Below are 18,032 nucleotides of genomic sequence, written 5' to 3'. Positions count from 1 at the left end.
GAACTGCAACAGTCGGCAATTTCATTGGTGGTCCAAATTCACAGAAAAAGACCTATCATAGTTTTATAATTTTTGTAATATCTATTCTTTTTGCCCCAATTTAATTCCCTCTCCTCTATCTACGTCAAAGGATACTTCACAAAGAAGAACATGGCAAAGGGAAAATAAATATTTATAAAATAAAAAAAAAATGAAAAAAAGAAGTGCGGTTGCACCACAAATGATTTAATATTGGGTTGGTTGGTTGGTCAGGCAAGCACTGGACTGCACAGGATGGTTTGGTAGATGTAAAATGTGGAATTCATTCTTCACCTTCTATCTCTCTGCAGAAATTGTCTGCCCATATACATTTGTTGTGGCATTGGATCCGAATCTTCTTTTTATTCTGAGCAAAACACAATATGTGATGAAACAAGAGGCTTGTTCCATTTGAAGGAAATATTTAAATCTTTAGCATAACACCTTCACTATGCCTGCCTTGGTGTGAAACTGAGTGTGAGAATCAAAAAGCCTACGAGTATTCCTTCCCCTTGGGTTTATTGGGCTCATGGACTTTGTTTCTAATCTAGTATTTCTTAGTCTAGTCCAGTGCATCAAATGTTACTCGGTTAGACTTCTAATTAGTATATCAGTCTCATTTATTTTAATTATCAGAAGGCCAACGGGGTCTAGTCTAGTGAAAAATGACATTGACTTAAATATCAGTGGTCTCAAGTTCCAACTCCAATGACACGTTGGTAGTACGTGTGTGTGTGTGTGAGAGAAACTCACTTCCCCCTTATAGTTTAGACTATTGTATATGAGCGTATGATCATCAAACTACCGAAGTAGCCTACCCTCTCAACAGCACGCAGGCGAAGGAACCTTGTCTTCGTTAGAGCACTCTCCCCCCTTCCTCCTAGAATCAGGTAGTTCCTCAAACCAAAAAAGCAAAGTACTCAAACCATTTAGCATATTCAAACCCTATACAAAAGACAATTTTAATGTCAAAACAATGATTTATCGGGTGCGTTGAGTCTCACAAATTTTGTAAGGATTTCGAGTGTTCATCAGATTGTGTCAAAACAATAATAATGTGCATGATGATGCGCATCCCGTGATAATAAAGTAAAAAAGCATAAAAGTGCTGAAAAATGTGAGTTAATGACGAGTAATGCTTGACAGACTCGAGAATATTACTAAATAAATCGTACATTGCAATCATTAACAATTCACACAACTCATATAATACCAAGAATCTCTTACCTTTTTTTTCGTTGGGTAAATTTTAGATTTCAGTAATCCCACATATGCTCTTGGTACGTCAATTAATATATAAAGTGGTTTATAGATTGTTGGTAGAGAAAAATAATTAAATGAAAAGCATACTTTTCTTTTGGGACCAAGAATCAGAATCTCTAACAAGTTTATGCTCAATGTTTATTTTAATAGTAACAAATTAAGTTATGATTTATCGATTTTTGGTCAACAAAGCATGATTAGCCACAAAGATAAACCTTGCCAGAATAAAGTTTGCAATAATCTGTTAAAGAACGTTGAAGTCCTACATTGTGGAAAACCAAGGAAGCTTTAGATCTTGTGAGGTCAACAGCACAACCATAGAGGCGTCCATTGATTAGAGCATCAATTACTCAAGGTCATCTGCCATATGTATTGTAATTTGCAAGTTGTAAATTTCGAGACTGGCTTCGTTTTCTGTTTTTTTTTAATGTAATACAAATGATAGTCTAAGCTATTCATCCACTCTTTCATCCACTCTATGAGAAGGGGGATTCGTAACTACATGGCTCCTTAATTGAAATGAACCATTCTTCCTACCTGCCAATAACAGTTTTGACTCATGTGCGAAAATCACTCATTAAGAACAAAGAGAGGGAGGGTAATATTGCAATACAGCTTACATGAATCTACATGACCAAAAACATCTACAATTAATATACTAATGAGTGGTTCTCTATATACAGTCAGGAATCTTGCAAGAGTCCATTTAGATCCTTCAAGCATCATTTCAATCATATACAAAAGACAATTGAGAGAGAGGGAGAGAATGGAAATAAATTTACGCTTGTTTTAAGGAACAAATGGTGGTATAACAGTGTCAAGCATGTTGAACTTTATCATGGCTTCTTCTCCTCCGTCTTCCACAGAGTTCATATTGCATCAATTTTGAATACATTAACAATAACAGATGAAGTCATATGGTAAAAGAAACTTCATCCGTGTCTTTGGCCTGTCTTGTGCCGCAGATGGTTTTCCTGCAACAAAAACAAGAACCAAAAGCTTATTGCAATAGTGGTTCATCATCCTTTTGTAATTCCTTGAGCTGCCTTTTAGCATACACCGTGAAGAAAATTGTGGTGGCCACAGTCAAAGAGAAGCCAACAACAGTGAAGATTATTTGTGGGGCAGAAAGACCATGGTGCTCATGCGAAGCATCTGCCAACGTCCGTATTAGGATTCCACTGCAACAAAAGCAAAAGAAAAACTTAGCTGATAAGTTAAAGCACATTCGATTGTTTGAAAAATCTAAACAGAGAGCAATGTCCATGAGAACAATATGGGAATATCGGTAAGAACGAAACAGATGTATTCTGTTCTGCACTCAAGAAAAGAAAAAAGTTTAAAATGAGAACTTCACAAAGTTATTGCCCACAAAACATTTCCTATAGTGTTCCCTCCTTTCCTGTCCAAACTTTTGCTAACAAGTCATAACAGCTCAATACACAAACCAGATTGAAAGAATGAAATGGAAGAAGAGCTACCAGTTAAGGATAGTGGGGGGACAAGAGAAATAAGCTTTGTGGTTCAAAAAGCCTGCGGTGTACTCAAAGCCAGCCACACTGCACTTATCATGGCTACAATTACCAGGAATTGATAGTGATTCCCTTGGCAACCATTACCAATATAGTGATAAGGTGTGAAGACATGCCAAATGAAAACCAATTCAGGGCCAGTGCCAAATGAAAGCCAACTCAGGGCAGTACTAAAGAAGGTCAGGATAGCTGTGACTTCCAACCATCCAACCATGTGACACCTATATTGCTTAATTGTTGGAAACCCCACATTTTCATGAAACACGAGAAATGGAGATTCATCAATGCAACATATTGAAAAGAGTTAACATTCTTCTGAAACAAGGAAATTACCAATTGTGAATGAGTTCTGGAAAAAGATTCAACACACTTCCAAGATAAACTTTAATAGACGAACATGAACAAAATATACATATTTTTCCAAACACTACTAAATAAGTTAGGATAAGCACAATCCAATATACCAGAAGTTCTCATTTTACAAAAAATATAATATCTTGGAGTCCTCACAAGAATTTCAGACAAACAAGATTAAACAAATACCACCCATGTTCTTATGCACATAAGAATTTGTTTTGTAACCAATTTAAGAATTCAAGCAAATATATAAATATAAATGTATATAATAATAATAATAATAATATCATAAGATGGTCTTAAAACAATGGCCAAGTTCTAACAATAGAGACATGAAAACACATATGAATCTATGAGTAAGAGAGAAGGTGGTGGATTTTACATACGTGTAGATGGCAACAAATGTTTCTGGCACCATTCCCGCCAAGGACCCCAAGAGATAAGGAACATACTTTACATTTGATGCCACAGCACAGTAGTTATAAATAATGTAAGGGAACGGAGAAATCCTGATTAATGTTACGGCTCGAAACTGATGAAACCAGTTTCCTTCACCAGCTGATCTTAGAACGGACGCTCTCTTTGGGTATTTTTCTAACCATCCCTGCATAAGAATGGAGAAATGTTAGGTTAAATCAGATTAAGTGCCTTCGCAGAGAGAGAGAGAGAGAGAGAGAGAGAGAGAGAGAGAGAGAGAGAGAGCAATAACCCAAAAAAAGGGAGAAGCTAAGTTTAATACAGGGGTTACGCACTTGAATTTTACGATAGAAGAGAGAGCCAATGAAAAATGGAAGAGATACACCCACAGCTGCTGCTGACATGATTAGAAGAAATCCATAGCCATAACCAAAAGTCATACCAGCCACCCACATAGAAGGTGACGATGGTAAAAGTAGGGTGGGAAATAATGCAACAGAAGCAAAGACGAGAACTGCAAGCACTGGAGTACTGAATGTCTTTGTCTCCCAGGTTATAATTGGAATAATCTCCTGTAAACGACTTCATCATTAGTTAGCTAGAAAAAGACTATATGTGAGGAAGTATGTCACAATCTCTCAAGGTTGGAAACAATGATAGTTGGAACAGGAAAAGTAACCAGCAATCATTTATAATACCATTTAAGATAAGACTTAATAGCAGTACTGCATTCTTAATGTCCTATGTTTCTTCATCAACGCAACAATTGTTTTGGGCAGACACCATGCAATGAATTAACAGGGATACGAAATTATCTACTATCTAGAGTAATATAATTAAAACTCAGCTTAAACCTTCGAAAATAGACTAGGGAAGCAGAACTTAGTTATAAAGTGGGCTTCAACTTAATTTGTATGCCACATAAATGACTGCAGCCATAAATATTTCCAAAGTTTCCGACAAGCGCCAAATTATAATCCAAAAAGTACTACATGAGTACCCGGTACCCATTTCATCAAAACTCAAATTAGACGTGCCTTGTATGCAAGACAGAGCTATTCGCACAAAAAGGAAACGCGTTCCAGGTAAAATTTTATAAAAGGAATGCAAACAATTAATCAAAAACCATTCCAGTAGCAGAACCACCAGAGGTAGGTTGATTGTATATAGAACAAAATTCATGCATTCCAATACAAACCTTACACAGCCCTTTATAAACATGTACTAGACAATATGAAATCAAGAATATAAAAAAACAATCAACCACAGTTTTAAATACATTGCCCTATGAAAGAATTGAACGAAACCCAAATACCCAAATACCAAAAAACAGAAAAGAAAAAGAAAAATTAAAAAGCACAAATTACCTTATCCATGAAGAAAGGTCCAACCCATTTGACAAAAACCCCAGCCAACAAACCCAAGCACATGACCAATAATACCAACCGAACCCAATACCACAAAGACGCTAACTTTTTCGGGGAAGAGGGCTCCACCGGCCCCTCAACCCCCTCCGCCGGTCCGCAATCGCCATGATCACTCCTCAACTTCACATAGTCCCTTTTGTCATCTTCACCACCAATTCTCAAAATCAGCTCCGGCACCAACTCTCCCCGATCCTCACTTTCGTCATAGGTCATTGAAAAACCCCAGAAATTTGGCCGCGCAAAACCCCAATTGGCCCCCTTTTCGGTTAGAAACTGTGAGAAATTTGGGGAATTTGGAGCCCTAGGAGAGAGAGTGTGCCGAATGCGAGTGGTTTGGTGGTCAATCAGAGAGCCGCGTGGCCATGGTAGATGCGCAGAGACGATCAATGGAATCAAACACACGCAAACAACAGAACCAAAAACTCTCACAGCCTGTTAGAATGAAGAGCCAGTTTATACCTCCACAACAAAGATGCTCTATATATTATTATATATTACTAAATTTACGACGCTGCCACCTGCCAAAACGGTAGCGTTTTGGTTGATTGTAACACGTGGCGTAAGAAGAACGAAGGAAGTAACAGGTAGAGTAACGGTAAGATAGGATGTTGGCTCGTCGTTTCTTCACCGTCACGGTGAGTGTGGGGCTGAGTGGAGTTGAGTGACTCACTGAGCCGACTCGCTCAGTGTTGGTCCTTCGGATTTTTATGTTTATATTTATTTTAACTCGGTATATTCCAAATTGGAAATTTTAGTATTTGATGTTTTTAATAACTATTGTTGATATAAGAGGATAATATTAATTAATATTATGATCTAGTTTTAATCCATAATTGACCAAATAACATTGGGAATTTATAATTAGGTTTTGACAACGAGGAGAAACATAAGATTGGGGTTGGACAGGAGAATGAGAAGAGAATTATTAAAAACTACTATCTTTGGAGGTTTGAGTTTGCTGGAAACATGATTTGGCAAAACAAGACTTGGAAGGTATCCAAAAATAGATCATGCAAATTGTTCCTTGTAGCAATGCACACAATGAAAGGTGTTAAGTAAAGCAAGCAAACTCCAGCTAATGAAGCTATGTACTACGCTAGGTCCTTTACTCCAGCTAATTAGCTTTCTGATTTTTTGCTCTAGTCATTGAAGGAGACTTCTCAAATTTTATTCAAGAGGTCAATGTCACCGAGACATATTTTGAAACAAACATGGTTGCGGATCATATCCTTGTAATGGGTTTTATAAATTATACCTTTGTTCTCTAAAAGTTTTGTATGACATTCGGAATATTGGGTTCTTTATTAGGGTTTGAATCATCAAAATATCCAACTATCAATTGAGAAAGGAATTTGGGTTACTCAAGTCATGTATGAACCGATTTTGGAAGAGGTCTTTCATGTAAGATAGTCTAGGTTTTAGTACATTGCTTTTCTTTTTCAATCTAGATGCTTTATAAGGGGGGACTCTCTCTCTTAGAGCACTTCCAGCAGCCCCCTAGGGCAAGGGCTGGGGGGGGGGGGGGGGGGGTAAAACTCCAAAACCCATTTCCAGCAGCAAAGTCCAGCCCGGGCAACTACTGGGGTCCACCTGCCTGGGCAGGCCCGAAGGCAGAATCAGCCCGAGTGCTGGCCCGAAGGCTGCTGACGTCATCTGCCACAGTGATGCTACAGTGATCCGCTACAGTGCCGCTACAGTGCTATGCTACAGTACCGCCAACAGCACTCTGACAAGTGTCGTGTTCTGAGCTCTCCGATCAGAATTTTTCCTCCAATCCAACGGCAGCCAATTTTTGTGCAATAAAAAAATGAAAAAAAAATCGAATTTTTTTTAAAAAAATACCCAAAAATTCTGTAATTTTTTTCTATACCCAAAAAATCAATTTTTTTAAAAAAAAAATACCCAAAACTCTTCACTTTCAACACCAAATCCTCATACATTTTCTTCTACTTCTACTATTATTCACTTTTACTCAAGTATTGACAAGTACGAACCCAAAAATTTTATCCGAAAATATTGTCCAAATTAATTGTTTAGGTAAACAAATTTGTGAAAAAAACAAAAAATTGAATAGTACTTGCCCTTTGCCCGGGCAACTGCTGGAAGTGCAACTTACTTTTTGCAAGGGCAGACACTATTCATATGAATAGTGTCAGCCTTAGCCCCCCCTTGCCATGGCAAGGGTTTGACTGCTGGAAGTGCCCTTAGCGCCGTGACCTAGCAAAATTTATAGGGATCATATATAACATAAAAGCATGAGATTATATATGATCACTATAAGACAACATAGCCAATTTTCTTCAATCTGTGTGTTTGCTATAAGGTGCTGAAAGACTCAAAAAGAAAGAATGAATTTATTCATTTGAGCGAAACTATGGATTGCTAACCAAAGCTCAAATTAAAAATTTATTCAAAGACCAGCAGAAACGCAAACGTTGTAATCCTTTATCAGTAAGTCCCACTCTTCCTTGAGTGCCCTGGCCTTGATCTCCTCTTTCATAGCATGGTACTTTTTCATGACCTCTTGTGGTCATGGCGGTTGCCGGTTATCGACGAAAGCCAGCACCTCTTACTCATCATGTTGCTGACAACGACCGGAGAGAGAAAGGAAACTTTCCGCTCAAGAATTGGTGTACTCATTTGCCCAGCATTCAGCGCGTGTCGAAAATAGTATAGCCGCGCGGCTATCCTTTGTAATAAACAACTAAAAAAGGATTACAGCATGTATCTTTGGCTAGCGTATAGCCGTCCGGCTATACTATTAAACAAATGAAATAAAAACGACCCCGTAAAGCCGATCGGCTACTCTCTTTTTTAATAACAAATCCAGAGTATAGCCGAGCGGCTATACGTTTTATTTTTATTAAAAAAGGGATCCGGCGCCTGATTCTGTGACAAATGTGTAGCCGCGCGGCTATACTGTGCAAATAAAACATTTCAAACGTATAGCCGCTCGGCTACGCTTTTGAAGTAGCCGCTCGGCTATACTAGTCACTGTCTATCAGCTGGTACCTGAAAAAGGCCATCGGCGTTGATTCCGGCAGTAGCCGACTCAAACACGTGGTCGCTTCTGAGCTGTTTGTGAGGCACTTGTATGAGATCGCCAAAGTGAAGCAATCTGAACCATATTGCCAGTACTTGCCCTTGGAGTCCATTTGCAAGTCCATCAATCAACGGCTAATTCTATGGGGATTAAGATTGTTAAGGACTTGGATTGATTTGGGGGAAAAGGTCACATTTTGAAACCATCACCAATGTTATTTTGAGAAAAAGATTGGATTTTTTTTTGGTTTGAGAGGTTTTGACTTGTGACTTGTCAGTGTCATTCATGAGCTTAGTGTAATTGGGTAGCTTCTCTTGTTTACGAATTTTGCAGTAGCTTTTCAAAAGAATATTTTAAGGGTATAGCCGAACGGCTATACGCTGTAAATATATTCCAGACGAACACGAAGTATGGAACTTGCACTCGCAGTCAAGCCATTTCGCTTCTCTATCAACTCAAGCTTCGATTTGTTTTCTTTGGTTTCGGCAACTTCGTCCTCCAGGTTCGGCAACGAAAAAAGACCCAACCCGCCTAGGCGCCCGCCTAGCTACCGCCTAGCTGCCTAGCGCCCGCCTAGCCGCCTAGCGACCGCCTAGCTACCGCCTAGCCGCCTAGTGATTGCCTAGCATCCTCCCGACTGCCTAGCGACCGCCTAGCCGCCTCGCTCCCGCCTAGCAACCGCCTCGCCGCCTCGCTCCCGCCTAGCAACCGCCTAGCTGCCTCTCGCCCGCCTAGTGACAGCCTAGCCGCCTCTCGCCCGCCTAGCAACCGCCTAGCCACCTAGCCGCCCGCCTAGGCCGATTTTTCGAACACTGCTCTTGCTTTTCAGTGGTTGCCCATTTTTCTCAAGTTGATGAATAGAATGTAGATGCTCAAATTCATCAATGATGATTTTAATTTAATCGACATATCAATGCTCTTGGAATATCCTTTCATGGTTATTGTGAAAAGTTTTGTTCTTGGTTCATGACAATCAACCACATGTTCTATGTTTGCAAATAAAGGGTAAAAATTAATGAAAGACAATAGCAGTGATCCTGAAACTGAAAGTTACCCCCTGCTCATGATCCATCAGCTTTCTTCAAGATCACTTCACTTCCATCATAGCCACTTGGTATATAGTGCTTGGTCTAGACTTATTTGTAAAGTGCTGTCTTTGATTTGGATTTGTATATGATTGTTGCTTCAATTTTTTATTTTTGGAATTTTGACATGGAAGGCATGATGCTTGTGGTTTGTAGGTTGTTGGGTACCTTAACAGCAAGCAGGCGGCACTGTTCAAAAGAATGATTTGGGAAGCAATGAACAAGGACTATGATAAGGTAATGCCTTTGGAAATCCATAAATTTTATCATATGTGTTCACAAGGATTCGGTGCAATGCTAGGGGCTTTCTTAGTTTCTGTTTGTTCCATGGTTTCTTTTTATTTGTTGTCTATATTTTAGGCTTTTGAGTCTTTAGATTGAAAATCATTGGTTATGTAGTTAATCATGATTATCAGCCCCTGCATTATTTGCCTCTTCATTCTCCTTAGCTCTGTGATTGTGCAGGAATTCTTCACTTTAAAAACTGACCTCGTTTCTTTTATTTGAGTTTATGTTTGCTGCATGTCATATGTGCATTGTGATCTGAGGCATAGGCTTGGAAGTCTCATCCAGCTTAGAGTTCTTGCCTAGTTCTGAGCCATTATTTGAGTCGCACACTGCATAACTGTGTTGAAAGTTTTCACTTCAATCTTATTTGCATTTGACTTATTTTTTGATCTTTCGACTATTTGTGTATGTTTTACTGCCAGCATTGAGTCTTATGTATTGATCTCTATATGCAACTATAAAATTGGCAGGGAAAGAGTAGAAAACGAGTCAAAATGGCCAAGAAAACTGCTCCTGCTAAAAAGCCAGAAAAGGCTGTCAAAGTTTCTACTGTGATGGATACTAAGAATGTAAGTTAATAATAAACTGGTTTATGGGATTTTCGGTGCTTAAATTTTCTTGCAATGTTGATTGTCCTACTTATAATTTATTTAACAGATACTAATGTGACATTTTGTTCTTGCAGAGGCTGAGTTCAAAAATCAACTATGAAGCTTTGGATAAATTAAATGAAGAGCTTGTAAGCATCTTTTATATGTCTTATTTTAGAATCAATTTTGCTTTTTCATGCATTGCAAATCCCATATTATGTTCTGTCAACATCCAAGGTCTTGTTAACTGATGCAGAGACTACAAGCGACTAAAAGCCAATCAAATCTAATGGCACGTTTAATTTCAATTGTCAAATGATGTTACTTGTTCAATATATTTTTTGTTTTCTTAATGTATGGTTAGTGTGCAGACACCAAATTCCTGTTTAATGGAATAAAGGTATATCCACTACACCAGAACACATCTATTACGGCGCACAAAGCACGTCGTGAATTATCATTCACAATGTGAAACACGCAAGCAATAAAAGCCCCCGTCGTAAATAGTGCTCCTCAATCACGGCGTGCATGAACGTCGTAATAAAAACTTAAGACGACGTTCCATGTGAGCCGTAATTTAGTTAAAGCAATTACGACACGCTTTGCGCGCCGTAAAAGAGTAATTAATTCTCATTTACGACGTTTAGTGCACGCCGTGTTTAACTTTAAATTTTTTAAAAAAATTATTAATTTCCTGCCTACTCCTGTTTCATATTTACAATATACTTATATCATCTATTACTTCCCTGGATACAAAATTTCACAAAATGAAAAATAGTATTGCAACCAAGCTTGAAAGAAAGAACCATTTCATTGAAAACTATCACTACACCAGAACATATCACTACCCAGTATTAAAGAATAAAATAGATATCGAACAAGAATGAGATTAATGAAGGCATTAAACTCCATGTGCTTGGATTAATCAATAGAAATTTTCAAATACAAAAACATAACATTTGATTGATGAACTGAAGCACCTACTGTCAATAGAGCCATACAAAAAAGACCAAGCAATTTCCATAGATACTAAGCAGCAGCGAGTGCAGTGGCTAACGCTCCCAGCCCTAGTGTTAGTGGTTGATCATTTCCTCTCAGCAAACCAGCTTCTTGCTGAAACATCACCCAGAAAAAATAATGAAAATACATGAGTAAATCCACTCGAAAATCACTGAGCAATCTGTTAGTAGTTGACCATTACTGAGCAATCTGTTATTCTTAATCCACTCAAAATTAAAGACTATCTATCTAACTCATATCCCACTTACACAACCACAAAAAAAAAAGGGTAAGCAAATTCATACTTACAAGGATCAGCAAAACATCAACATAATGATTACCTCCATCAACAGCTAGTCGAAGGTGATGAACTTGATTGGCCATGCAGGATCTTGCATCTATAGGCTATAGCTACTCTTTCAACGGCAGCAAATCCATCTGCCTGTGGAATAGGAAGAAAGAAAGTTTGATAAAACTCGCTTAGATTCAGAAACCACTAGTACTTGCAAATGAAGCTCGGCAAGGAACTATTGGACAGAATATATGTAAAGCCAATACAAGATTGGTTGATGGATAAAAGTAGCAACTGACTTAATCAGAAAGTTAGAGGTGCAAGTAAAGCAGGGCATAAGAGTCGAGGCTTAAAGCATATAATGTGTCAGAAAAAATGGAAACAACAAGAAATAGAAAGTAATTGTGAAAATAAAATAATGTAGATTATAACTCAATTGGAGATGTCTTCGAACCATAGCTGCATCAGTAATATATATGTCAGATCCACAAAACATTCATAACCATCTGACTATCCAAACTGAAAGATAACAAAAGCAGCAAGTCTGCAGTAGCAAGATTAATACCAAGTCCTCCAGCTCTGATAGAAACACTGGAAGCAATGGCTTAAGTGCTTTTGGTGAACAAAATCCAGGTATGAGAATTGCTCCTCCCTGCAAGGTCACAAACATAACATATTAGGATTAATATAGACCATTCACTGGAAAACATTTAGAATACACAAGATATGGAACTTATTTGGAACAAAAGAATCTGGCCACATTAACAATCTAAACTATTTTCTCACATTCTTCTTCCTACTCTCCTAATACCTAGAAGTAGATACACCAACTCACACTAATTTAATATATGAAGCAAGGGAACTGAACTTACAAACCCTTGAGAAAGCTTCCCAAGAAACCTGTTGAACAGAAGCTAACATACAATGTTATACACTTGGAGTCAATAACAGAACATGAAATACTCGACTATCATTGACAGCTATAACAAGCTCAGATATAAGAGAATCGACATCTTCCTCATCTATGACTAAGACCACAATGTCAGCAACCTCCCTTGCCAACTTTTGAACTTCCTAACTTTTCCAAAGCAACAATATTTCAAATTCAGCCCATTCTTTACCAGATCCTAAGTTCGGCGGTATATGCCCATTCTTTGTCCATTGCTATAGTGAACAACTTGTTAACAGAATCGTTCATCCTGTTACAAATATATCACAGCAGTTAACACAAGTTCAGAATAATTACTCTGAACCTGCACACAAAAAATCAAATGATCCTCAAGAAGGCTCAGATTGTGACACATGTCATGCTTAGATTGCTTTGACTGTTAGATGTGAGAGTTTGTTATTGAGAGAGAGTTGTGTTTCTCTCTTGTATAAAAAAATTATATTCTTGTAATTATTTTCATTCAAGTCAATAAAATCAGAAAGTTCCAGATTCACTTTTCTCTTCGATTCTCTAATCTTAGACTTTTCTCAGTATCCAAACACATAATACCTTATTTACTCATCACATCCCAATTCGAATAAGATATCAAATTAAAATTTCAAGCAAGAACTAAAATTCCAGCACACCTGCCCACCCAATACAAACCGATGATTGAAGCGCCTACCCAGGAACATTATGGTTGAAGTGTTGTATTCTTAAGCTACCGATAATCCCCAAATTTGAGTTGAAGATAACAATTACACTCTGACATAAGTTGGAAGGATAATTTCTCTTTTTCGGTAACCATGAGGAGAAATTTTCACATAATCAAAATTACTCTCTGAAAATTAAAAAAAATACAAATTTCTAAATTCTAACGCACAACTAGAACCCATTCAATCAAATAAAATCAGAAATACAAGTAGAATCTTGGATTCAATCAAATAAAATCAAACATTCACATAGAATCCACAATAAAAGCAAGCTACGGACATCTAGAATTCAAATCAATCCTAAACTGATATGAAAACTTTGTATCAAGCATGGAGGTTAGGGCTTTTGAAAATCGCACCTTGGGAACTGTCACTGAGCCTTCAACTTCGAAGCAATTGGCCTCGAGCAGTTGTCTTCTAGTTGATGAGGAGTTGAAGCCCTTGAATGTTCCAGTGAGAGAGAGGCCATAGATTGTGAGAGAGGGAGACAGAGAAGAAGTCAGAGAAAGAGAGGGAGATGGAGAGAGAAGATAGAGATTATTTTATGAGAGCTGCGAGAAGGTTTTGGTCTGAAGGAACGACAAACAGAGGGAAAAAACCGCGTGAAATTTTTAGCGGGTTGCCAAAATAAAATAAATAATACAATTACGGCGTAAAACATAACACGCCATGAATACTTTAAAAAAAAAACATTTATGCTTAACGACGTGCACGAATTGCAAGCCTTAATTTCTAAACACTAACGGCGTGGGCAATAGCACGCCGTTAAAAGAGAAAAAGAATCTAATTAATGGCTTGCTTTTTTATATGTCGTAAATATTGATTATTAACGACACGCTTATTATGCATGTCGTAAATTTTAAGCCGTAAAAGCTTGAGTTTGGTGTAGTGATCCAAGTCACACAAACTACTCCAGGATAGAACTTAATACATAAAAGAATAATCTTTGGAAGATGGTATATTATTATTAAGCATGGATTAACACATGAAACTGTGATATCTGAAAATCAATCTGGTGGTTTACTAGAATGATCAGTTAACTAATTGGGCAGTTAATGGGGCAGTTATATGGTTCAAAGTTTTTTTTGTCATTTTATAATGATTTTGCAATGTAGTTCCTAGTTAAAATCCTGGTAGGTTTTAGAAAATGGAGGTATCTCTCTGCGAGTAATTGCCTGAACTTCAATAGATGCCGAATTTGATTCATCTAATCTTTTTCTTCATGTGTGAAATCTGGGTTATGCACCTGCATTTGAGGAAGGCACAAAGTCTAATTGTGGCAGTCTTGGTGATATGCAACTGTCAAATGAGAAGAACAGTCGTGATGATGAGTTTGAGCATGGAAGTAATGGTTACAGTGAAGAGGCTGAAGCCAGACAAGGCCAAGATGACTATTCATATGTTGCAAATGATAAATATAATGGATACAATTACGATGATGAATGCAATTATGATGAGGAATGCGATTTTGAAGAATTGACTTAAATAGTCAACTTTTTTTTTTCTTTCTTGATTTAGATTATTTTTTCATGAACCAGTTGTATCATGTTACGATCTAAAGGTTAAGCAATTGAATCTTCTGGTTTTTAACAACTTTTTCAAATTGGAATCAGTCTGAGGAGAGATGCTATTGAGCATTGTTGCATGTGAAACTCCTTGAACTATAACCATGAGCAAAATTTGTAAATTGGAACATTGAATTGTTGGTTTAAAGTTGTTCACAGTTTATTGAGTGTAGGGAGAAGCACTAGTTTGACAACAATGTTTCCCCTGTTTTCTTCTTCCTAAATTCATCACTGACAACACCAAAAGGCTTCTCAATATTCTATACAAGTATGAGGAAAATTTCAATTGATCATTGATTTGCATCTCAAACTGTGAATTTATATAATTCAGTTAAAAGAAATTTTATTCAATGTTGAAAAAGCTTTACATAGAACACAGACTGAGTTGTGTCTTGGGTCTTGGTTCCAGCTTCCAAGTTGTTTAGAGTTTGCTAGCGAGAGCAAGATACTTGGTATGACGGCCCTGAGCTATAATTTTGCATGTCTTCTTCTTCCTTAACTCAACACTGGCAACACCAACAGCCTTCCCAACTCGTAAAGCCTTGGCCTCAACCTCAACTTCCTCACGAGGGTAAGCAGAATCCAAGTATGAAACGTTGATCTCCACTGAAACTCCAAATCCACAAGGGTTGCAGCTGGCCCTATCAAATCCACAAGGGTTGCTGTGGCTCCACCATGCATAAAATTGCCTCCATTCAACAAACGAGGGGTTACTTTGAAGGAGCAAACAATACGACTGGGTTCAAGGAGATTGACTCGAATGCCTTTCATGATAAAGGGCTCAAAGAACTTCTCTGGTAGCTCATCCATGGTGATTGCCATTTCACCCTCTTTCCCCAAGAACTTCTTCACTGACACCATACTTCTTTCCTCATTTCTCCAGAAGCCTAGCCATCAGAGAAACAACAGATAAAAGAGTCACGTTCAACATCAAGGGTCCTAATACCCTTAGCCCAAGCCATTTGCAAACCTCTAAGGAGACTCCAGAACTTAGCCTCTGAAGGAAACATGGTTTATGCTACAAGAAGGTTTCCATGGTTTCTTTTTAGGGAGTTTCACTAAAATACCCAAAATGGGGGCTGAAATTATAAAAATACCCAACACCCAAAACACTTTATAAACATACCCAAAACTCATCATTACACACACTCAAAACCCATTTATAAACATACCCAAAACCCATCATTACACACATACCCAAAACCCATTTTGGGTATGTTTCTATGTTTAAATAGTGCTTGAGTATTTTTATAAATACATGTCTACGATTGGGTATTTTAGAAAATATCTATTGTTTTTATTTGTTGTCTATATTTTTGGCTTTTGAGTCTTTAGATTGAAAATCATTGAGGTTATGTAGTTAATCATGATTATCAGCCCCTGCATTATTTGCTTCTTCATTCTCCTTAGCTCTGTTATTTTGAGAAAAAGATTGGATTTTTGTTTGGTTTGAGAGGTTTTGCTTGTGACTTGTTAGCTCTATAGTGATTTGTCAGTGTCGTTCATGAGCTTAGTGTAATTGAGTAGCTTCACCTATTTACGAATTTTGCAGTAGCTTTTCAAAAGTACATTCGAATATTTTAAGAGTATAGCCGATCGGCTATACTCTGTAAATATATTCCACACGAACACGAAGTACGGAACTTGCACTCGCAGTCAAGCCATTTCGCTTCTCTATCAACTCAAGCTTCGATTTATTTTCTATGGTTTCGGCTGCTTCATCCTCCGGGTTCTGCAACGAAAAAAGACCCAATCCGCCTAGCTACCGCCTAGCCGCCTAGCGACCGCCTAGCTACCGCCTAGCCGCCTAGCGACTGCCTAGCATCCTCCCACCCACCTAGCGACCGCCTAGCCGCCTCGCGCCCGCCTAGCTGCCTCACTCCTTCCTAGCGACCGCCTAGCCACCTAGCCGCCCGCCTAGGCCGATTTTTCGAACGCTGCGATTGACTGAGAGTCTGAAACAACAATGGCCTCTTTCAGCGTCCTTTGGCTTCTTTTGCAGTCTATGCTTTCTCAGCTGCTTCTGGTTTCATGTGTCCATGGCTCAAATTGCTACTACCGATCCATCTGAAGGCTCAAATTGCTCAAATTGCTTCTGGTTTCAGCTGAGGAGTGAAGATTAAAGAAACCAAATGAGTAATTATCTGAATCAGAATATTCTGCAATTTGAAGTACTCTGTCCTAGATCGCCTGAGAAACGAGGTTTTACTGCCCTTGTACAAGGTGGACGAGCTGTACGAGGCCTACGAATCAAAAGACTGTGTGGTTGAGAAGTATTTGGAGGAGGTGAAAGCCGGCAAGTCCAAGATTGCACCGGATGCTTTGCTTCCAAATCAAATCGTAAGATATGTGAATCATTGGAATTTCGGGCAAGTGGCTGAGCTTCAGTGGAAGGCCATGATGGAGGGTATAAAAAAGCAAGGCAAGATAAACGGTAAGAAAATACTCAACAACTGCTACTGCTTGGCTGTATGCGACCTCTACCGCATGTTCAGTAGCAGGTTGCAGAGCATGGACGCGTTTTTATTGAGAACCACATTATCTGCAGTCACGTTTTCCTTCTTAATCAGAACCACTGTACAAAATATATATCAAAGCTCCACTTGTCGTTGTTGCTGCAGCAAAGAGAGGAGGGCAAGACTGCTCCGTTATTGAAGACATTCAGCATCTCCAGCGACAAGTTCCTGGTTCTGTTGTTATATTTATTCCTAGAAAAGCAAATGGTGTTGCACACCAAATTGGTTTAAGCAGTGAGAGACTTGTTTTAGTTGGTTCGAGGAGCCCCTGCTATTTATTCATGACACCCTTTTTTATGATTCTTTGAGTCAGCATCAAACCGATCGTCCCCCGGTTGTACTTCGTCCACATGTTATAATATCTAAGGAAGACAAGTTGCTGTTGTTGCCCTTCTTCACCTAATTAAAGTCAAATTGTCATGGTTATTTACACCACAGACTAGTGCCAAAGAAATAGGACAAAGTCAAGGTAAAGAACAGTCCTAGTTATCATGGAAGCAACTAGGGGTGACGATGCCGGAAGGCACCGCTGACAATTTTCTCAAGTTGGTCTTGGACAATGGAGGGGAAATTTCCCTGGACCTTATCATGGAAGCAACTATCTCAGGCAAAGAATATCAGAAGCTGGTTGTAGTGGCCTGAGTACTCACTGATTTTGGTGTTCATCATCTGTTGTAGTTAGTTGTTTTGTTTCCTCTTTTCCTTGAAGACCAGAAACTTAATTAAATCATTTTAGGAAGTTCAAGGTTGCTGCTGCTATCAAATTAGATGAGGTTCCATTTATGTGGTTGCTTTTAGGGTTGTTTTTGGATGTTTCCTACAAATTTGATATCAGTTAGTGTATTAGCAACTTTTTCTGTGCAAGCGATTTACATTCAATTTTTTATTTTATTTTTTTGTCTGTAGTATTCCTGTTCCAGTAAGCATCCTCATGCACAAAGAATGAAACCCTCTTTCTTAAGGTATGAAAAAGAAAGAATATGCCAATGGGTTCCCACC

The 18,032-nt window shown here is 38.3% G+C and overlaps 2 protein-coding genes, 1 long non-coding RNA gene and 1 pseudogene across 7 annotated transcripts; 1 reads left to right on the top strand and 3 right to left on the bottom strand.

Annotated features, from left to right (window-relative positions):
- Positions 1 to 1,912: 1,912 nt before the first annotated feature.
- LOC110773498 (uncharacterized) lies at positions 1,913 to 5,482 on the bottom strand. The gene is made up of 4 exons (XM_088253676.1): positions 4,955 to 5,482; positions 3,923 to 4,159; positions 3,557 to 3,774; positions 1,913 to 2,462 (listed from the first exon to the last, which is right to left on the bottom strand). Exons 1-4 carry the CDS (start codon positions 5,225 to 5,227, stop codon positions 2,282 to 2,284), a joined length of 909 nt encoding a protein of 302 aa, XP_088109802.1. The 5' UTR covers positions 5,228 to 5,482; the 3' UTR covers positions 1,913 to 2,281.
- A 3,822-nt stretch (positions 5,483 to 9,304) lies between these two features.
- Positions 9,305 to 14,437, top strand: LOC148294490 (uncharacterized). Its single transcript, XM_088253052.1, has 4 exons — positions 9,305 to 9,379; positions 9,901 to 9,999; positions 10,116 to 10,166; positions 14,186 to 14,437. Exons 1-4 carry the CDS (start codon positions 9,344 to 9,346, stop codon positions 14,435 to 14,437), a joined length of 438 nt encoding a protein of 145 aa, XP_088109178.1. The 5' UTR covers positions 9,305 to 9,343.
- Positions 10,910 to 13,572, bottom strand: LOC148294491 (uncharacterized). Of its 5 annotated transcripts, none has more exons than XR_015835770.1 (6): positions 13,312 to 13,572; positions 12,433 to 12,510; positions 12,184 to 12,211; positions 11,877 to 11,963; positions 11,329 to 11,461; positions 10,910 to 11,133 (listed from the first exon to the last, which is right to left on the bottom strand). It is a non-coding gene; the product is annotated as an uncharacterized LOC148294491 (long non-coding RNA). The 5 variants fall into 5 exon arrangements; XR_015835769.1 differs by having other exon boundaries at positions 11,361 to 11,461; positions 13,312 to 13,566; XR_015835773.1 differs by lacking the exon at positions 12,184 to 12,211 and having other exon boundaries at positions 11,361 to 11,461; positions 13,312 to 13,566.
- A 501-nt stretch (positions 14,438 to 14,938) lies between the features above and the next one.
- Positions 14,939 to 15,378, bottom strand: LOC110773484 (uncharacterized; annotated as a pseudogene).
- Between the last annotated feature and the right edge of the window lie 2,654 nt (positions 15,379 to 18,032).

Source organism: Prunus avium, chromosome 5 (assembly GCF_965620075.1).
Source record: "Prunus avium chromosome 5, drPruAviu1.hap1.1, whole genome shotgun sequence".
NCBI classification, from domain to species: Eukaryota; Viridiplantae; Streptophyta; class Magnoliopsida; order Rosales; family Rosaceae; genus Prunus; species Prunus avium.
The sequence above is the reverse complement of the archived record's forward strand: the minus strand, read 5'-3'. Positions and strand labels throughout refer to the sequence as shown.